The 22,739-nt window shown below is 42.0% G+C and overlaps 1 protein-coding gene across 3 annotated transcripts in view; it reads left to right on the forward strand.

Moving 5' to 3' along the window:
- KLHL18 (kelch like family member 18) overlaps positions 1-22,739 on the forward strand; it is a 60,795-nt gene that overhangs the window by 7,667 nt on the left and 30,389 nt on the right. The window contains exon 2 of one of the 3 annotated variants that reach the window (XM_050780843.1): positions 14,402-14,487. The exons of the other annotated variants lie outside the window; for them this stretch is intronic. Within the exon in view, the coding sequence (XP_050636800.1) occupies positions 14,431-14,487 (57 nt within the window). The 5' untranslated portion in view covers positions 14,402-14,430. The remainder of the gene's footprint in view (positions 1-14,401; positions 14,488-22,739) is intronic. 3 annotated transcript variants of the gene reach the window in all.

Genomic DNA, 22,739 nt, shown 5'->3' on the forward strand with positions numbered 1-22,739 from the left:
TTGAGAGATGGGGCCTCACCTTATTGCCTAGGCTGGTCTCAAATTCCTGGGCTCAAGTGATCCTCCTGCCTCCACCTCCGGAAGTGCTGGGATTACAGGCATGAACCACCACACCTGGCCCAGCCTTGTCTCTTTCTAGTGAGCTATCAGAACTGAGAGGAAGAACATGCTCCTTGAGGGGCACAGCACTTGTTATATGAATTTCATATCAAAAATTCAGTTTTAATCTCCTTGTTCAAGTTATGTTGTGGATAATGCTATTAAATTTGGACACCAATTAGGTGAATTAGAGAGCTTGATGCTGCCTGACATGTGGGTAGGGAAAGAGAGTTGGAGGTACAGCTTGGACGATCCATTATCAGCCAAGCAACATTCATCATGTTCACCCTAAGGCTGATGGAGCTTGGCTGGCTGGCTCACCAGGTACATTTAAGAAGCCTGTGCTTGGGGATGTTTCTTAACTGCAGATAATTCCTTTATTATTCTGTACATGAGACTCCATTGTTTGCCCCTTAGCCCCACTTGGTTTAGCTTGGAGGCTAGTTGATGGAAGATGAGACCACAGTGTTTTTCTAAAGGTGTATCCCTAGCCCTTCCCAAATTACAAGCATGGCAGCTACCTTTCTACTTTGGAACTTGTTGAGTATTGGCACTCTCGTTGCCTCTTTGGCATGGAACCAGCCAGCTGGCCTGTGGTTAGCTTAAGAAGACCTTAGGGGCCGGGCGCGGTGGCTCAAGCCTGTAATCCCAGCACTTTGGGAGGCCGAGGCGGGTGGATCACGAGGTCAGGAGATCGAGACTATCCTGGCTAACATGGTGAAACCCCGTCTCTACTAAAAATACAAAAAACTAGCCGGGCGTGGTGGCGGGCGCCTGTAGTCTCAGCTACTTGGGAGGCTGAGGCGGGAGAATGTTGTGAACCCGGGAGGCGGAGCTTGCAGTGAGCCGAGATCCGGCCACTGCACTCCAGCCTGGGAGACACATCGAGACTCCGTCTCAAAAAAAAAAAAAAAAAAAAAAAAAAGAAGACCTTAGGAAGAACATCTGAACAGTTGATTACATCACCGCTTTTTTCCAATTGGGGACAAAAGTGGGTGAACCAAGGTGCGTGAACTAAGAGTTGACAAGCGTTTTCTGGAAAGGGCCAGATAGTAACTATTTAAGGATTCATGGGAAATATAGTTTCCCTTGCAGCTACTTAACTGATGCTATAGTGCAAAAGCAGCTCTACACAGTATTTAAATGAATGGGTGTGGCTGTGTTCCAGTGAAACTACAAAAGAAGCATGAGTTGAATCCGTTGGCTATAGTTTCTGACCTCTGTTATATACTGATAGGGCCTCTAAGGCTTTTGAAGTAGGTTTTATTTTTATTATTTGTTGCCCCAGCATATACTTCTGTAGTTTCAACACAGTATTTAGGAATTGAAGCATTTCTTGTTAAAGAATACAAATGAACTAGAAGTGAAAAAATTTCTCCCAGCTTACTACAGGTGATCATGTTACTATACTGACTAGTGAGTGAGTAAGTGACATAGAAGTTACTGTTAAATTTAGCATCTCATTTGTAAAGCCTTCCAGCTCTGCTAGAACTTGAAGCAGAATGTTTCCAAAGTCCTAACTAAAGACACCATGTTCCCATTCTGTCTCAGTTGAAGCTGAGGATGCTTAGCTGCTTGCAGAATGGCCGGCCAGAGGAGACCCTGATGGCTCTTAGGTTCCAGTGGAACAGACAGTCTGTGTTCAGGGCCTTAAAGGTAAAGGTCAGAGCTTGGGCTTTTGGCAGGCAAAATAGAGAAGCTGTAGTTCAAATATGACCCAATATAATGGTATGTGTGGGCAGAGTGTTCTGAATAGCTGATCAGAACACAAAAATGCTTTTCACGCCTATAATCCCAGCACTTTGGGAGGCCAAGTTGGGTGGATCACCTGAGGTCAGGAGTTCGAGACCCAGCCTGACCAACATGGTGAAACCCCATCTGTACTAAAAATATAAAATTAGCCAGGCGCGGTGGCGCACGCCTGTAGTCCCAGCTACTCGGGAGGCTGAGACGGGAGAATCACCTGAACCCAGGAGGTGGAGGTTGCAGTGAGCCGCGATCACGCCATTGCACTCCAGCCTGGGCAACAAGAGCGAAACTCCATTTAAAAAAAAAAAAAAACTTTCAAAAAATAAGCTAAAGAACAGGTAGATACTTGTACACCAATGTTCATGGCAGCATTATTCACAATAGCCAAAAGGTGGAAGCCACCCAAGAGTCTACCAGTGGGTGAATGGATAAGCAAAATATGGTATACGGCTGGGCGCAGTGGCTGACACCTACCATTCCAGCACTTTGGGAGGCCAAGGCAGGCAGATGGCATGAACCCAGGAGTTTGAGACCAGCCTGGGCCACGTGGCAAAACCTTGTCTCTACAAAAAATACAAAAATTAGCCAGGGATGGTGGTACGCACCTGTAGTCCTAGCTACTTGGGAGGCTGAGGTGCGAGGATCACCTGAGCCCCGGGAGGTCAAGGCTGCCGTGAGCCATGATTACACCACTGCACTCCAGCCTGGGCAACAGCGACACCCTGTCTCCAAAAAAAAAAAAAAAGTGTATAATACAGTGAAATATTATTTAGCCTTTAAAAGGAAGAAAATTCTGCTGCAACATGGGTGAACCTTGAAGACATTATACTAAGTGAAATGAGCCAGTTACAAAAGGACAAATGTTGTGTGATTCCACTTACATGAACTACCTAGAATAGTCAAATTCATGAAGACAGAAAGTGAAATGGTGATTGCCCAGGGCCAGTAGGAGGGGGGATGAGAGGTACTGTTTAATGGGTATAGTTTCAGTTTGGGAAGATGAAGAATTCTGGAGACAGATAGTGGTGATGGTTATAGAATGTACTTAATGCCGCAGAACTGTACACTTAAACATGGTTAAAATGGTAAACTGTATGTTATTTATATTTAATCCAGTTTTCAAAAGATAGGTAATTAGTTCAAGAAGACTTGTTACCAGGTGGGCAAGAGAGATTGCTTATAGTGCTTTGTGACTGTAGACACTAAAAACAGAATTTGTCTCTGCGTTGAAACCCAATGAGTAGAAACATCTGATGCTAAGGAGTAATCTTTCCTACTCTTTATTTTTGTACTATGGCACCTCAGCTGTTAAGAGCCAAATTGTATTAGCTTAGCCCTGTAGCTGCACTTCAAATGGTCACTTAAAAGGGATTGCCTTCTAGAAGGTACCTACTTAGGAGATGCAGATGTGTTGTGAGCTTATTTTTCTTGGGTTGATTTGTATGCTCTAAATGTCGTGTAACCTTGACAGAGCTATTCTGAGGACCAGCAAAACAAGCCATGCTAACATGTCTTCCAAGTAAAGGTGTGTTGGCATCATCTGCAAATTACAGATAGCTTTCAAATCTATATTTCTACCTCATTTGTCCTGTGGGTCCTCATACTCATTATGTCTAAAATGAACACCCTTGCCCGTCTCTTGTTTCCTCTATGTAAGGCGGGGACACAATCCATCTAGTCATGCACAGTTGAAACTTTGGGATTGACTTTGGCTCATCTTCTCTTATGTGTATTTTGTGACACTTATTACAATAGTAATTACATAATTATTTATAGTGTTGTCACTCCACAAGAGCAAGGCTGTGACTGAATTATTTACTGAGGTATCTACATAATAGCTTCTCAGTAAACCACTGTCCTAATTGAGATCCTTTTCATCTTTTACCTAACCCAGGATTTCTTTAACTTTACTAGCATGTTGAGAGAATTCTTACCAACCCTCTAGAGAATGAGCCCATGAGCCTTGGGCTACTAACAGATTGTTTTTCCTCAGGCTTAATTCTGATCTTGTTCTGCTCTGAGTGGCTTCTCATTTCATTTTCATTCAACAGGATGCTGAGCAGGTATGTCAGCAGCTTCCATGTGCCAAGCATGGTTCTAGGTGCTGAGGGTGCAGCAGTGAGCAGAGTAGGCCAAGCCTTTTTGAGTATGAGCTTACATCCTGGGGGAGTGGCAGACAATAAACAGACGGAAGATCAGTGGTGATCAGTGCCATGAAGAAAAGTAAAGCAGGAGCCAGCCTCTGAATAGAGATCTAAATGAAGTGAGGGAGCAATCCAGGAGGATATCTGAAGGCAGAGGGAAGAGTAAGCATGGAGCCCTGAGGTAGGAGCACACTTGGTGTTTTGGGGAAACAGTGAGAAGCCAGAATGGTAAGGGCAGAGTGACTGAGGAGAAAAGTGCAAGGACACGAGGTCAGAGAAGTAGCCCCCCAGGCCTAGCACAGTTCCTTGCATGGTACGGTATGGGTCAGTAAATACATTATGAATGAATGAAACCAAGCAATAATTGTGTATTTATGAATGAAGAATCAGGGCAGGGTGTTAGAGGTATACCTAAGGTATAGAAAGTTAGGATGCATATTCTGTGGTTCATGAAGACAGCACTGCATTTTGCTTGCACTTTCCCCTTCTGCCATTTAGGAGAGATGATGATAATGGCCGGAGTCAGAAGACTCTGGCTTGTTCTTTTTTTTTTTTTTTTTTTAATTATACTTTAAGTTCTAGGGTACATGTGCACAACGTGCAGGTTTGTTACATATGCATACATGTGCCATGTTCGTATGCTGCACCCATCAACTCGTCAGCACCCATCAACTCGTCATTTACATCAGGTGTAACTCCCAATGCCATCCCTCCCCCTTCCCCCCTCCCCACAAGGAAATTCTATTCTGCACACAGTGACAATCAGAGATTAGAAACTTGTCAGCGGAGCCGGGAGTCTAGCAGAGCTGCTCAGCTCTCCGTGGTTGTAAAACGTGTCCCTACCTCATGTTGGGGAAAGCTTGTGTTTTCCATGTATATGGCTTAGCATTTTACGTAATCAAGGTGTCTGAGGGGTAATGGGAATGCAGAAGCAGCAGGTGGTGGCTAGTTTTCTGTAGGATTTAGGAAAGAACTGCTGATTTAACGGAATCTGATTATTCTAAGCTGCTCATAGAAATCCGCCAGTCACAGCCGTCTCGGACGTCAGAGGGAGAAGCTTAAGCATGTTCTGTTGTTCACAGCCATTCTGGTTGACTTCTCTAAGACTTCCAGCTGTATTCTTGATATTCAGAGTCCTGCAGACATGGTCCCCCTCTGCTGTTCTCCCCTACTTTCCCATGGTGTCCTCTTGCATCAGCTGGCCATCTCTCTGTGACTGTGTTCTCCCTCCTCTGGGCCTTTGCTTTAGTGTTCCTTTGGCTTGGCGTATCTGCTCACATCTGCCAAGCAGAGCCCTATCCGTGCTTTAGGCTTCTATATTTTCTTCCTTTGCTTTCTTTCTTTTTCTTTCTTCCCTTGCTTTCCCTTTCCCTTTCTCTTTCTCCTCTATTCTTTTTTCTTTCTTCAGGGTCTCGCTCTTGCCCAGGCTGGTGCAGTGGTGCAAAGATAGTTGATTATAACCTCGAATTCCTGGGCTCAAGTGATCTTCCCACCTCAGCTTTCCGAGTAGCTGGAATTACAGGTGTGTGCCACCACGCTCAGTTAATTAAAAAAAAAAAAATTTTTTTTTTTTGGTAGATATAGGGTCTTGCTTTGTTGCCCAGGCTGGTCTCGAACTGCTGGCCTCAAGCAATCCTCTCGCCTCGGCCTCACAAAGTGCTGTGTAGCCACTGTGCCCGGCCCCTTCCATGTTTTTTTTTCTCAAAGGGACACATGCCATCTTTCTTGTGCTCTGCCCTATCACAGTGGGGGGTTGTGCGAAGTCCCATCTCTCTGAAGACAGGCTTTTCCTATCCCTCCAGGTGTAGTTCATCTCCCCCTTTTCCATTGCACCTTAACCCCTCGTTACTCAGTGTTGTCATTGGACTAATAGCATCAGCATCACCTGGGTGGGGGCGTGTTCGAAGTGCAGAATTTCAGGTCTCACCTCAGACCTACTGAACTAGAATCTGGTGCTTCTTACGTCCTGTGCACATTAAAGTTTGAGAAGCATTGCTGCCACTCATTGGTCCTACTCCCCTTACCGGTCTGAACAGGATGTAGATGTGTTCGAGTGTTTTTCTTCCCCTCTAGATGTTGAACTCCTGAATTGTGAGCCATCTCTTACCTAGTATAGTTCTTAGCATGTTTCAAGCACTTAAAAGTATTTACTGAATTACCCTAACTGACCCCGACATTATGTTTGAGATGCTTGTTCAGTCAACGTACTATATAAATGCATTTACCTGTGCTTGGTGCTGTGTAGGTACGTGAGACACCCTGCTGTGAATGGGCGTCAGCCTCTGTCTTTGACATTTATAGATGAGTGTGGAAGATAGAGATACACCAATTACTAATAATTATGGGAAAAGGCAGAATCTGATAAATTCTGTAACTGCATAGGCATCACCAGAGGCCTAAGGGAACATCGAAGGAGTAGCCAATATTTACAATTCTGAGGGTTTGTGACTATTTCATGGAAATGATGGTATTTATTTGGTACATTGCAAGATGAATAGGACTTTGACAGACAGGTACAGTGGAAAGAGGCATTCCAGGCCAGGGGAGAGTGTTCAGAGGCCCAGGCATGAAAGTACACCTACATGTTTCTCAAATAAGTAAGACATAGAGGAGCAAGGTGGAAGGTGGGATTGGAGCCGTAGGTTGAGTGCAGACTGTGAACTTAAATTTTCATGGTAAGGAGTCTAGACTGCTAAGAAACACCTGCAAATCAGTTGAAGTTGGTACAGTTACATGTTCAGTGGTTCCTGAGGGCTCTGCCCTCTCGTCTCCCTTCCTCTGTTCCCATTCTACCTTGCTGGATATGAGTGGTAGGAAGTAGGGGGAGGGTTTGGAAGAAGTGGGAAGCAGCCTGAATGTTTTAGCCAGCTGTTTATATGGGACTGGAGCCCCAAGTCCTTTTTTAGTGTCAGCTGGTCAGCTACTTCCTTCCTCACCCCCTTCCTGTGTCACTACCCAGTGGGGCACTCTGAAGCAGAGAGACCAAAGCTCCATCACAGAGTGTTCAAAGAGTGTGCTCTAAAATGCTATCGAAAACCGCAGGCTGAGCCCAGTATGTTTTATTATACTTGCCATCAGTTTCTTTTTTTTTTTTTTTTTTTTGAGACGAGTCTCGCTCTGTCGCCCAGGCTGGAGTGCAATGGCCAGATCTCCGCTCACTGCAAGCTCCGCCTCCCGGGTTTACGCCATTCTCCTGCCTTAGCCTCCCAAGTAGCTGGGACTACAGGCGCCCGCCACCTCGTCCGGCTAGTTTTTTGTATTTTTTAGTAGAGACGGGGTTTCACCGTGTTAGCCAGGATGGTCTCGATCTCCTGACCTTGTGATCTGCCCGTCTTGGCCTCCCAAAGTGCTGGGATTACAGGTTTGAGCCACCGTGCCCGGCCGCCATCAGATTCTTAACCCGAAGAGTTTATGAGGACTCATCATTTCTGCTTGTGGTAGTATTATATGAACCTGTGTCTCTCTGCCCATATTCTAGGCTGGCATTCAGGCCATCAGCATTCAAGGTGAAAGAATCCCCCCACTTCCATTTCCTTATATGCCATCTTGTTAGAAACCCACAAAGTAGCTAGTGTGGTCTGTTTATTTCTTCAGGACTGGGAATGCACTGTTACCCTGGGAGTCAAGCCCTCCACAAATTGACCCTAAGCCTCACCATCTTTTTCTTGAGCCTTTTACTTCAGCCAATTTTCAGATGAGATGAGAAAGTCATGCTTTTCCACCTTTGAGCTCCCACTTTGACCAGCTCTGCCAGTCCTAAGCCAGAAGGTCAACAGTTAAAAAGAAGAAGTAAAATTCATCAGAAATGTTGTTACTTGTTTGTATCTCAGATGAAGCCTATTTTTAGATGAAGTAGGCTTTAGAATTCATTAAGTACAACTGAGTGTGAGGCACTGTGTTAAGTACTAGGATATAACCTTCCTTTCTTTGGGAAGAATATTCAGCCTAGATGGAGAGACATTCATTAGGACAATATAATGTGTGCTATAGTGGAGGCTTGTACCAAGTGCCACAGGAAGGAGAGAGCTGACTGCCTGGAAGTCAGAGGCTCCTCAGAGGAGGGAACATTTGCACTGAATCTTCAAGGATGAGGAATCCTTCACTGGGCATAAAAATGAGGGGATAAGAATCCTACCTGAGGGAACAAGACAATTTCTGGGAATTGCCAACAGTTTAGAAGAGAGTCATGGTGGGGGATAAAACTGGATGGGGGCCAGGTGCAGCAGCTCACACCTATAATCCCAGCACTTTGGGAGTCTGATGCAGGAGGATGCCTTAAATCCAGGAGTTCAAGACCAGCCTGGGCAACAAAGTGAGACCCCATCTCTACCAAAAATAAAAAAATTAGCCAGGCACATTGGCATGCACCTATAGTCCCAGCTACTTGGGAGGATCACTTAAGCCCAGGAGTTCGAGGCTGCAGTGAGCTATGATTGTGTCACTACACTGCAGCCTGGGCAAGAGTGAGACCCTGTCTTTAAAAAAAAAGAGAGAGAAAAAAAACCTGTTTAGGGTTTAGATCTGACTTGTAGGCAGTAGGGAGCCCCCTAAAATGGAGACTGACATGACCAGACTCAATTATATGTTGAGTTGACTCATTCCGAATCATCATTTATTCAACAAATACTGAATATTAATTTCTGACTATTCCGGAAAACATGAAACATACAAAGATTGCCCCCTTGGTGGAGCCCATGTTTTAGTAAGGATAGGTAAGTTAATTATATCAGGTCACCACCATTTGCTCTTGTCAAAGTTACTAATGACCTCCACAATATAGAGCTAGTTCATAACTATGCAGATCTCCATGTGCCACACTTTATAGTCACATCCAGCCCCCTTCCACCCACCATCTCTAATCTCTGGCAACCGTGAATTTGTTGTCTCTCATTTTGAAATTGTTATATAAATGAAATCATAGAGTTCATGACCTTTTTTCACCCAGCCTAATGCCCATGAGGTCCATCCAAGTTATTGTGCATATTGATCATTTTTTCCTTCATATTTCTGAGTAGTAGTCCATGATATGATTGTACCATAATTTGTTTAGCCATTTCCAACCATCAAAGGACATTTTTCAGTTTTTAGGTATTATGAATAAAGCTGCTATGAATATTCATGTACAGGATTTTGAGTGAACTTATTTTCATTTCTCTGTAATAAATGCCCAAGAGTAGAATTTTATGTCATGCAGTTTGTGTATTTTAGTTTTAGAAGAAATTGTCAAACTATTTTCCAGAGTAGCGATATCATTTTGCATTCCCTTTGACATATATGAGTGTGGTGGTTAATTTTATGTGTCCTCTTGGCTAGGCCCAGTTTGGTCAAACACCAGTCTAGATGTTGTTGTGAAGGTATTTTTTAGATGTGATTAACATTTCAATTAGTAGACTTTAGTTGAGTGCAGTGGTATATGCCTGTAATCCCAGCTACTTGGGAAGCTGGGGCGGAAGGATTGCTTGAGCCCAGGAGTTTGAAGCCAACTTGGGCAACATAGTGAGACCCCACCTCATTTTAAAATAATAAGTTAGTAGACTTTTCAGTAAAGTCAGTTACCTTCCATAGTGTGGGTGGGCCTCATACAGTCAGTGTAAGGCCTTAAAGAGCAGAAACTGAGCTTTCCCTGAAGAAGCGGTTCTGCCTCAAGATTGCGAACTAGGCTGGGTGCAGTGGCTCACTCCTATGATCCCTGCACTTTGGGAGGCTGAGGTAAGAGGATTGCTTGAGCCTAGGAGTTTGAGACCAGCACAGGCAACATAGTGAGACTCTGTCTCCACAAAATATAGAAAAATTAGCCAGATGTTATGGCACATGCCTGTAGTCCCAGCTACTCAGAAGACTGAGGCAGGAGGGTTGATTGAGCCTGGGAGGTCCAGGGTGCAGTGAGCCGTGATTGCACCACTGCACTCCAGCCTGTGTGACAGAGTGATACCGTGTCTCAAAAAAAAAAAAAAAAAGATTGTAAGATAAAAACCCTACCTAAGTTTCCTGCATGCTCACCTGCCCTGGAGATTTCTGACTTAAGACTAACATCGAATCTTATCTGAATCTCCAGACTGCTAGCCCACACTGTGTATTTTGGATTTGCCAGCCCCCACAATTGCATGAGCCAGTTCCTTAAAATGAAAATAAGTTTCTCTCTCTCCCCAGTACCTCCTCCCTCTCTCTCTCTCACTCCCTGTCCTCTTTCCCTTCTCCATTCCCTTCTTCCCTCCCGCTGTCTTCCCCTTTTCCCTTCTCCCCCTCCCACTCTTCTCCCTCACCTCTCTTTCCCCACCTCCCTCTTTTCCTCCTTCCCACTCTCTTCCTCATTAGTTCTATTTCTCTGGAAAACCCTGACTACTATGGGTGACCCAATTCTTTTGCATCCTCACCAGCATTTTTTATATATGTGTGTGTGTGTGTGTGTGTGTGTGTGTGTGTGTATATGTGTGTGTGTATATATGTATAGACATATATGTGTGCATGTATATATGTGTGTATATGTGTGTGTATATATGTGTATATATGTATATACGTATATGTGTGTATATATGTATATGTGTGTATATATGTGTGTATATATTATATATATTTAAATTCTCTTTATTTTTATTTTTAGTAGAGATGGGTTTTGCCATGTTGCCCAAGCTGGTCTTGAACTCCTGGGCTCAAGACCAGCTGGCATTACAAGCGTGAACCACCATGTTACAGGCATGAACCACCACACCCAGCGTAGCATTTTATATGATCACTGTTTTTTATTTTAGCCATTCTGTTAAATGAGTAGTGGTATCTCATTGTGATTCCTTTTTTTTTTTTTTTTTTTTTTGAGACAGAGTTTCACTCTTGTTGCCCAGGCTGGAGTGCAGTGGTACAATCTCAGCTCACTGCAACCTCCGTCTCCCAGGTTCAAGTGATTCTCCTGCCTCAGCCTCCCAGGTAGCTAGGATTACAGGATGTGCCACCATGCCCGGCTAATTTTTGTATTTTTTTTTTTTTTTTTTTTTTTTGAGACGGAGTCTCGCTCTGTCACCAAGGCTGGAGTGCAGTGGCCGGATCTCAGCTCACTGCAAGCTCCGCCTCCCGGGTTTACGCCATTCTCCGGCCTCAGCCTCCCAAGTAGCTGGGACTACAGGCGCCCGCCACCTCGCCCGGCTAGTTTTTTGTATTTCTTAATAGAGACGGGGTTTCACCGTGTTAGCCAGGATGGTCTCGATCTCCTGACCTCGTGATCCGCCTGTCTCGGCCTCCCAAAGTGCTGGGATTACAGGCTTGAGCCACCGCGCCCGGCTAATTTTTGTATTTTTAGTAGAGAGGGGATTTCGCCATGTTGGTCAGGCTGGTCTTGAACTCTTGACCTCAGATGATCCACCCACCTTGACCTCCCAAAGTGCTGGGATTACAGTCGTGAGTCCTCGCACCGTATCTGTTATGTTACAGATAACATAAACAGTCAGTTAACTTTGTTTTGTTTTGTTTCTTCTTCTTTTTTTTTTCTTTTTTTGAGATAGGATGTTGCTCTGTCATCCAGGCTGGAAGTGCAGTGGCATGATCATAGCTCACTGCAGCTTCGACCTCCCAAGCTCAAGCAATTCTCTCACCTCAGCCTCCCAAGCAGTTGGGACCCCAGGGGCACCCTACCACTACCACACCCAGCTGAGTTTTTTATTTTTTGCAGAGATGGGATCTTGCCATGATGCCCAGGCTAGTCTTGAACTCCTGGCCTCAAGCAATCCTTCTGCCTCAGCCACCTAAAGCAGTGGGATTACAGGTGTGAACCTTTGTGCTCAGCTTATTAACAACACATATTTTGTATGTTATGTGTATTATATACTGTATTCTTATGATAAAGGAAATTAGATAAAAGAAAGTGTTATTTAGAAACTCATCAGCTGGGCGTGGTAGCTCACATTTGTAATCCCAGCACTTTGGGAGGCTGAAGTGGGCAGATCATGAGGTCAAGAGATCAAGACCATCCTGGCCAACATGGTGAAACCCCGTCTCTACTAAAAATACAAAAATTAGCTGGGTATGGTGGCACGCACCTGTAGTCCCAGATACTCGGGAGCCTGAGGCAGGAGAATCGCTTGAACCCAGGAGGCGGAGGTTGCAGTGAGCCAAGATCGCACCACTGCATTCCAGCTTGGGCGACAGAGCGAGATTCTGTCTCAAAAATAAATAAATAAATAAGGAAGAGAAAATATATTTACTGTTCATTAAGTGGAAGTGGATCATCATAAAGGTCTTCATCATCATCATCATCATCATCTTCACATTGAGTAGTCTGGGAGGAGGAAGGATGAGGGTTGGTCTTGCTGTCCCTGGTGGCAGAGGCGGAAGACAATCTGTATACAAGTGGACCTGCACAGTTCAAGCCTGTGTTGTTCAAGGGTCAACTGTACATTGTCATTTCTGTCTGACTTTTTGCTTTTTCATTTCTCCAAAAACTTTTCTATATGGTACCAATTCTTTTTCCACCATTTGTTTTAGTTTCAGTGCTGGTATCATAGAAGAGTCCATGTCATAAAAGAAACCTTGAATAATTGAAACTCTTTTGCCAAGTTGTCTAATGTCAATTTGTTTTCTGGCACTGCTTCTTGTATATCTTCCTTGTTTTCCAGCACTGGTTTGGGAGCTCTCATCTCTATCAAGTTGTCTTCTGTTAATTCCTCAGATATAGTATCAATTAGCTGTTTTATTTCTCAAAGATCTGTATCTTGAAACTCTTCACCCCTCAACTTTTGACCATATTCACGATCTCTTCCATGATTGGCTATGTCATAAATCCTGTGAGGTCATGCACAACAGCTGAACAGCTTTCTCCAGCAGGAACTTACTGTTTCAGTCTTGATGGCTTTCACAGCTTTTTCTATAACAATGATGGCATCTTCCATGCTGTAATCCTTCCAGACTTTCATGATGTTCTCTGTGCCAGGGCTGTCTTCCATAGCATTGACAATCCTTTCCATAGAGTACTGTGTGTAATGAGCTTCAGAGGTCCTGTGACACCCTGATTTAGAGGCTGAATTAGAGACATTGTGTTTGGGGGCAGGTAGATCACTTTGATGCCTTCATAGTTGAATTCTTGGGGTTCCAGATGGCCATGGGCATTGTCCAATATCAAAGAACTTTAAAAGACCATCCCTTACTGGCAAGGCACTTCCTGACTTCAGTGACAAAACATCAAAGGAACCAATCCAGAAAAAGTTTTAATTGTCCTTATCTTCTTGTACAACTAAAAGACTGGCAGCTGTTGTCATCCTTTCCTTCAAGGCTCAGGGCTTAGCAGCTTTATAGGTAAGCTCTCGTTCTGTCACCTAGGCTGGCTTCTAACTCCAGGGCTCAAGCAATTCTCCTGTCTTGGACTCCTATCTTGGGATTATAGACATTAGCCCCTGTGCCTGACTGGAATTTCGTTGCCTTTTTAAATGGACTTTTATTTATTTTATTATCATCATTATTTTTTGAGACATGGCCTCACTCTGTCACCTAGGCTGGAGTGCAGTGGCACGATCATAACTCATTGCAACCTCAAACTCCTGGGCTCAAGTGATCCTCCTGCCTCAGCCTCCCGAGTAGCTAGGACTACAGGCACATGCCACTATGCCCAACTAATTTTTATTTTTATTTTTGTAGAGATGAGCTCTATCCTATGTTGCTCAGTCTGGTCTCGAACTGCTAGCCTGAAGTGATTCTCCCTCCTCAGCCTCCCAAAGTTCAACTTTTATTTTTTTAGAGCAGTTTTAGTTTCACAGCAAAATTGAGTGAAAGGTACAGAGATTTTCCTTATATCCCCTATCTCTACATACACACATACGATGGCTAACAATGTTGAACATCTTTTCATGTGCTTATTGGCCATTTACACTTTATTCTTCTCATTTGAAATTGTTTTAGCTATTCAGGTTCCTTTGTCTTTCGTATAAATTTTAGAATAATACCATCTATAGCTATAAAAGCAATCTTGCCTGTAATTCCAGCACTTTGGGAGGCCAAGGTGGGAGGATCAGTTGAGGCCAAGAATTCGAGATTAGCCTGGGCGACATAGCAAGACTCCATGTCTCCAAAATAAAAAAATTAGCTGGGCATGGTGGTGCACATCTTGTAGTCCTAGCTACTCAGGAGGCTGAGGTAGGAGGATTACATGAGCCCAGGAGTTTGAGGTGATAGTGAGCTATGATTATGGCACTGCACTCTAGCCTGGGCAACAGAGCAAGACACACAAGTCCTGTACATTGGTCTGTTAGATTTACACATAAGTATTTAATTTTTTTAGTGATTGTAAATATAATTTTATTTTAAATTTTGGTTTCCATGTGTTACTTGCTGGTATATGGAAAACACAACTGATTTTTGTATGTTGATCTTGTGTCTTGTAATTTTGCTGAACTGACTTATTAGTTCTAGGGTTATTTGTTTTTTTGCAGACTGCTTTGGATTTTCTACATAAACCATAATGTCGGGCCGGGCACCGTGGCTCACACGTGTAATCCCAACACTTTGGGAGGCCGAGGTGGGTGGATCGCTCGAGCTCACAAGTTCAAGACCAGCTTGGGCAACATGATGAAATCCCATCTCTACAAAAAATACAAAAATTAGCTGGGTGTGGTGGTGTGCACCTGTAGTTGCAACTACTCAGGAGGCTGAGGTGGGAGGATGGCATGAGCCAAGGAGGTGGAGGTTGTAGTGAACTAAGATTGGACCACTGCACTCTTAACTTGGGTGATAGAGGGAGACCTTGTTTCAAAGAAAAAGGAAAAAGAAAAAAACCCCATGTCATCAGCAAATAGAGATAGTTTTATTTCTTATTTTCTGATTTGTATTCCTTTTATTTCATTTTGTTGCCTTACTGAGCTTGCTAGAACTTCCAAGAGTGTGTTAAATAGCAGTGGTAAGAGCGGACATTCTTGCCATGTTCAGCATCTTTGGGGCGACCGTTCAGTGTTTTTCTGGAATACTGGAAGTTTTTTGTAGATGTTCTTTATCAAGTTGAGGAAGTTCCCCTCAATTCCTAGTGTTCTGAGAATTTTTTATCATGGATGGGTGCTGAATTTTGTCAAGTGTTTTTTTTTTTTTTTTTTTTTTTTTTTTTTTTGCATGGAGAGGATCGTATCACTTCTTTTTTCTTCTTTTTTCTTGAGTCTATTAATATACTGGGTTACATAGATTTATTTTCAAATATTAAGTCTGCCTTACCCCAGAATAAACCCTGTTTGGTCATGGTATATAATTATTTTTATATGTTGCTAACTTCTGTTTGCTGATATTTTGTTAAGGATTTTTGCATCTATATTCATGAGGGATATTGGTCTGTATTTTTTTTTTTTATACTGTCTGTCTAGTTTTGGTGCTAGGGTAATAGTGCATAAAATGAACTTGGAGTTATCCCTTAATCTTCTGTTTTCTGGAAGAGATTGTTTAAAATTGGTATTAATTCTATTTTAAACAATTGATAGAATTCTCTAGTGAAACCATCTGAACCTGTAGATTTCTTTTTCAAGCATTTTAAAATTACAGATTTAGTTTTCTTGTTAGTTACAAGGCTTTTCAATTATTCCCCCATCTTGGGTAAGTTGTCATTTTCAAGAAATTGTTCCATTTCATCAGTTGTCAAATTTATGTGTAGAGTTGTTCATAGTATTCTCCTGTTATCATTTTTATGACTTCAGTGTCTGTAGTATTATCGACTGTTTCATTCCTATATTCGTGATTTGTCTTTTCTGTCTTTGTCAATTTTATCAATATTTTCAAAGAAGCATCTTTTTGTTTCATTAGTTTACTGTTTTCCTGTTTTTAATTTCATTGATTTCTGCTCCTTTTAATTTCCTTCCTTCTGCTTGCTTTGAGTTTATTCTCTAATTCCTTGGAGTGGTAGTTTGGATTATTCACTGGAGACTTTTCTAATGTAAGCATTTAGTGTCATAATCTCACCACTGCTGTAGATATATTGTATTTTCATTTTCGTTCATTCAATGTATTTTTAAATTTCCCTTCCTTTTTTAGAGACTTCCTCTTTGACCTATAGACTGTTTCCAAGCATGTTGGACCTTTGATGGATTCATGAGTTTATTTTCCTAATTTACAGATACTGTTTTCTATGTATCAAATATTGTATAATGTACATATCATTGTAAGAGAGGAAAAATTTTTGACATGGTCAGATTCCTGCCCTTGGGGATTTTACTTTGTGTTGTGTGTAGCTTTTAATTCATTCATTTTTCACTGATGAATTATGTTCCATTATATGAATATCAGAAATTAGGATTCTCCTCTCAATAGTTATTTAGGTTGGCTTTTGTTTTGTTTAGTTTTCTGCTTTTCTGACTAGTTATGTATACATTTTATTACATATTTTCTGGAGCGTATGCATCTAAAGTATATAGCTAGGAGTTAAATTGCTAGGTCATTGAGTATGTGCGTGTTCAACTTTTCATGATCATGTTAGTATTGGCATTATTTTTCAAAGTGGAAATTTTATAAATTTACATACATTCTAGCGTGCTTAAGAGCCCTTCTGTCCATCCACATCATCAGCAGCTTTGGGTATAATAATACCTTCTAATTGGACTTCCTAATTGGACTTCTCCTGGATATGAAATTGTATCTCATTGTGATGCTCGTATTTCCCTGATTATTACTGAGATTGATCATCTTTTCCTTTGTTTTGGACCATTCTGTTTCATTGTCTATGAAATACCTACTTTTAGGTAAGTCTTAAGCTCACTTTTTTTTTTTTTTCCAAATTATGATTCGTTGATTTATTGGAGTCCTTTATGTACTCTGGATACTAATTATTTGTTGGTGTGATGTTTGCAAATATCTTTTCTCACTTGTAACTTGTCTTTTTTTTTTTTTTGAGATGGAGTCTCGCTCTGTCACCCAGGCTGGAGTGCAGTGGCAAGATCCTGGCTCACTGCAACCTTAGCCTCCTGGGTTCAAGTGATTCTCCTGCTTCAGCCTCCCGAGTAGCTGGGATTACAGGTGCATGCCACCACACCCGGCTAATTTTTTATATTTTTGGTAGAGACGGGATTTCACCATGTTGGCCAAGCTGGTCTTGAACTCCCGACCTCAAGTGATCTGCCTACTTCAGCCTCCCAAAGTGCTGGGATTACAGGCGTGAGCCACCATACCTGGCCTGGACAGAAGTTCTTAATCTTACTGTAGTCAAATATTGAAGTCTTCTCTCTTAAGATTAATGCTTTTTGAATTCTTGTTTAAGAAATCCTAATCTCAAGGTCAAAAAGACCTACCATATTTTTTCCAAAATTTTGAAGTTTTGCCTTTAATGCTTAAGATTTTTTTTCTTCTTTTTTTGTATTTTATTAAAAAAAAAAATAGAGACAAGGTCTTGCCATGTTGCCCAGGCCAATCCCAAACTCCTGGGCTCAGGCAGTCCTCCCACCTCGGCTTCCCAAAGTGTTGGGATTATAGGCGTGAGCCACTGCACCTGGCCATTAAGGCTTTTTTCTATCTGGAATTGATTTTGGAGTGTGATGTGAAGCAGGAATTCAATTTGATTTTTTTTCCATGTGGATAACTAGTTGTCCCAACACCATTTATTAAGTGGACTCTCTTTTCCATATTATCTGCAATGCCATTTCTATCATTTATCAAGTTTACATATATATGGGATGTATTTCTGACTGCTTATTCTATTCAATTGGTCTGTTTGTTTCAGTACCACAATTTCCTAATTTTTATCGCTTTATAATAAGTGTTGACATCTGATAGGGCAGTTCTGCGTACCTTATTCTTTTAATTTTTTTTTAGGGATTAATTCATCCCTACTGCTTCTCCATTTTATAGACTTATTCTTACCCACCAGCTTCATGGCCTTTATGTTTCAAATATGTGCCTCAATAAAAATTATGAATTACTACTTATCATGCACTTTAAGCGTTCTTTGTGACTGCGTTAAAGCTTGGTCTTAACCCCACTGATCCCAGGGGCATTCTGTCCATGCAGGCTGAGCACTTAACTGTTCTTAATGCTTTATTTATATTCATTGTGTGCTCCTGAAGGTAGGAACAATAGTATCAAAATGTTTTCCATCAAAGAGAAATCTATTCTGGGTATATCTTTTGCTTTCTTTGGGAACATCTGTCTCAGATTACTCCCAATTCAGATTTTGCCGGGCTGCTTTACTGCCTGAATACTGAGCCCCACCTGCCTGTGGTAGGGAACAGAATTTGTGTGAGCAGCCCTGTCTGAGGTAGCAGAGCTGGTGAGGACCTTCTGATTCCATCCAGTCTCCATGCCACATTGCCTGTCTGGTGGACCTACACTCTCTTCTACCTCCAGACCTCTCCCTGCTTCTCTTCTCATTTCCTTTCTGTAGCTCCCATCTGTGTCTTTGCTGATACATCCTCTACTAGGTGATCTTTAGATGTTGAAGTTCTTCAAGGCTGTCTTATAGCCTCTTCTCTTCACACTTCGAGTTCTCTCCCTAAGTGATCTTTTTTTCTGTCTTCACTGGTTATTTCCAAAAGTGTTATTTGAGCCCAGACTTATCTCTGTATTCCAGACTCGGCCATCCAGTTTCTACATAGTCTCTGTTTAGATGCCTCCCAGGCACTCAGTGTCAGCTTGTCCAAAACTTTATTTGGTCATTACTCCTGACTTTGTCCTTCTCTGTTGTTCCTGATCTAAGTATATGCCACCTGCACATGCCAGATCACACCAGTAACCTGGAAGTCATCTTGACACCTCTTTTCCCTCATTCCCACATCTAGTCAGTCACCAGATCACAGCAGTTCTAAGGTCAGCATCTTTCCTGAGTCTGACTTCTTTTCTCCTTTCCCACTGCCACCATCCAGGCCAAGCTCCGCTCTTCTCTCTCTGGACCAGGCAGTGGTCTCCTGGCTGTGCTCCTAGCTGCCACTCCTGTCCCTCCAGTTCATACTCTTATCTCCACAGAGTGGCCTGGTCAGCTTGGAATTTCTTCCTTAGGCCTGTTCCCTGGTTTCCTGATAGTTTTATTTTATTTTATTTATTTTATTTTTTGAGCTGGAGTCTCGCTCTGTCGTCCAGGCTGGAGTGCAATGGCGTGATCTCGGCTCACTGTAAGCTCCGCCTCCCGGGTTCACGCCATTCTCCTGCCTCAGACTCCTGAATAGCTGGGACTACAGGTGCCCGCCACTTCGCCCGGCTAATTTTTTGTATTTTTAGTAGAGACAGGGTTTCACCGTGTTAGTCAGGATGGTCTCGATCTTCCGACCTCATGATCCGCCCGCCTCGGCCTCCCAAAGTGCTGGGATTACAGGCGTGAGCCACCGTGCCCAGCGTAATTTTTTCTTTTTTAAATAGAGATAGGATCTCACTTTGCTGCCCAGGCTGGAGTGCAATGGTGTGATCATAACTTCCTGTAACCTTGAACTCCCAGGCTCAAGCAATCCTCCTGTGTCAGCTGCCTGAGTAGCTGGGACTACAAGTGCACACCACTACACACAGCTAATTTATTTTATTTTATTTTTTGTAAAAACATGGTCTTGCCATATTGCCCAGACTGGTCTGAAACTTCTAGACCCAGGCAGTCCTCCCACCTCAGCCTCCCAAAGTGCTGGGATTACAGGCGTGAACTACCATGCTCACAACTTGTTCCTTTTGCCCAGTTTCTCCGGTGGTAATATCTTGCAAAACTATTAAGCCAGAGGGACTGGAAGTACAATATTGCAACTAGAATATTAACATTGGTATAATTCATTAGTCTTATTCAGATTTCTTCAGTTTTACTTTTATTCATTCTGTGTATATGTATATTTAATTCTATGTAGTTTTATGATATGTGTAGGTTTTTTATTTTTAATTTTTTTATCAATTGACTGAAAACTCAAGCTGAGAGAAGGTATGCTATGTATTAGGTCCCTCTCCGATTCCACCAGTAACAACCTAAGCATAATTCCTTCTCTTCACATAATAGCTACTTGACTTTGGGTGAGCTGCTTAACTTCCAAATCTTGGTTTTCTCATCTATAGAACATGATTCACAGTACCTGCCTGCTGCAGAGGGTTGCTATGAGGACTGAAATAAGAAAATGTGCAGAATGGGTACTTGGCATAGTCCATGGCATACAAAAGGAGCTCAATAAATGATCCTCTCATTTTTTTTTAAAGTGACATTTTATTTTATTTTTTATTTTTTGAGACATTCTCTTGCTCTGTTGCCTAGGCTGGAGTGCAGTGACAATTATAGCTCACTGCAACCTTGAACTCCTGGACTCAAACCATCTTCCCAAACATGCACCACCATGCCTGGCTAGTTTTTTGTAGAGATGGGGTCTTGCTGTGTTGCCCAGGCTTGTCTTGAAAACTCCCTGCCTCAGGAAACCTTCCCACCTTAGCATCCCAAAGAGCTGGGATTACAGGCATAAGCCACTGTGCCCAGCAAAAAACAAGACATGTAAAAACTGAGATTACAAATAGAGTGTTTGGGTTTTTAAAAGCTTTTCACAAAAATGTAGTACCACAGGATTGTAGAATTGGAAGGTCTCTAAGTAGTCACTTAATAGTTTTAAAACCAGTCCAGGACCCTCCTAAGTATTCTTAGCTCTTATTCTTTATAATAAACGAAAATCTGCCTTTCTGTAATTTTCTAGATCTGCCCTAATCCATGTGATAGCCCTTCTAGGATTTGATGACAACCATCATGTTCCTCCTAAATTATCTTTTCCAGACTATCCTTTAGCTATTCCTTATAAGATGTAGCTTTCATACTCTTGCCCATCTTGGTCTTCCTCATCTAGACAAGGTCCAATTTGTTGTTCACCTTAGCTGAATACAGAACTCAAATGTAATCAGGCTAACATATCCCAAGATAGACCTATCTTCTCTGTAGCTGTTTTTTTTTTCCCTTTCTTTCTTTCTTTTTGAAACCGGGTCACGCTGTTGGTGCACATACAGCTTGTTCTTTTGTCTTCTGTTTATTTTCTAGATGAAAAATAAATGCACAGCAGTTAAACACAGCCAATTGAACACACACTTAACTTTCATTCCCCTCCATAACCCCATTAAAATAGTAGTAAGAGGGGAAAGACATATCAGCAAATGAGAAATCAATGGAATATTAAAGCCAGAGAGCATGTGTGGAAGACTTAGTGGGCCAGAGGAACTGAAAGTGCCTCCCAGGGGGAGAAACTGAGAAGGAAGAGGATTTCTAATGTAGAACCCTGGAATAGTTCCAGAATTGGAGACACCAAATACTGAAAACAGGAAGATTACTTGGAAGTCTATATGAAAGGCAATTAGATGCCTGCACCCCTCCCCCCGCCACCCTCTCAGGAGGTAGGAAATTTAGTCTTAGATACTGAACCAGAGGCTCCGCATCAGGCACACCAAGCATAGGAGAGAGGGGTGCAATATGGAGCAAAACTGAAAATAAGGGCTTTAAGATACGAGTTATCAGTAGTGTATGGTAGAACCATCCCCCTCTTACACCCAGTTTCCAGAATATCTGTAGACTGACAGATATTTCCCTGCAAGAGATTGGAAGATACTGCTCTGATAAAATTAACTCCAGAGAAAAAGTCCTAAAGGTACTGACTACTTCCAGGGGTCCTCAATCAAATGGCTGATTCTTGCCTGATCACCCTAATGTGAAGCCCACAAATCGACAATCCTACCCCCTAGCCAAGTGTCACCAGACATTTAAAGAAAACCTCTAACATAGAAGACAGAGATCAAAACAATTGGAAGAGAAAATATCTCAGGAAACAGTAAAAGCAGAGATAAAGAAGAAAAAAAAGTTGTAACTGTATATCTCAGGAGAGATTTGAGAAAATATTGCATTCATGAAAGATGAATAAGATTCTTTTAAAAAGGAAGCTTTTGAAAACAAGACCTCTAGAAAATTAAAAATATGATAGCCAATATAAAAACCTACAACACAGAAAGATTGTAAGATAGGGTTGAAGAAGTTTCCTCACTGATAGACCAAATGAAAGAGATGGAAAGTAGGGAAGAACAATAAGAAAATTAGAGGATTATTCCAAGAAATCTAATACATAACTAATAGAAATTTCTGAGGAGAAAAAATTACAATAGAAGGGAGGAAATTATCAAAGAAATAGTGTGAAGAGATTTTTCCAGAACTGAAATAATGTCTGTAGATTGATACAGCACAATAAAAGAAAACCGATACCAAGATACAACACTGTGAAATTTTAGAACTATAAGAATAAAGAGAAAATCCTAAAGGCTTCTGGAGAGCACAGGTACATGCTTAGAGTTAGGATTCAAAATAGCATTCGATTTCTCAATAACAACAAACTAGGCCAGGTATGGTGACTCACACCTATAATCCCAGCACTTTGAGAGGCTGAGATGGGAGGATTGCTTGAAGCTAGGAGTTCGAGAACAGCCTGAGCAACAAAGCAGGACCTGTCTGTACAAATACACACACACACACACACACACACATATATACTTTTTTTTTTTTTTAAACATAGCCAGATGCACACTAGCATGCCTGTAGTCTCAACTATTCAGGAGACTGAGGCAGGAGGATTGCTTGAGCTCAGGAATTCAAGTCCAGCCTGGGGGACAGAGTAAGACCCCATCTCTAAAAACAAAGAACTAGAAGATGATGGAGCAATACTTTCAATCTTTTGACAGGAAAAAAGTCTAAACTTTGAATTTTTTAACCAACTAAATTATTATCTAAGCTTGAGGGTAGTAAAGATATTTTCAGACATTGTACATAGACCCCTTCTTATGAAGCTCTGCTAGAAGACACATTTTTATTTGTTTGAGATGGAGTGTTATTCT

The sequence above is a fragment of the Macaca thibetana genome, chromosome 2 (genome assembly GCF_024542745.1).
Source record: "Macaca thibetana thibetana isolate TM-01 chromosome 2, ASM2454274v1, whole genome shotgun sequence".
Taxonomy (NCBI): domain Eukaryota; kingdom Metazoa; phylum Chordata; class Mammalia; order Primates; family Cercopithecidae; genus Macaca; species Macaca thibetana.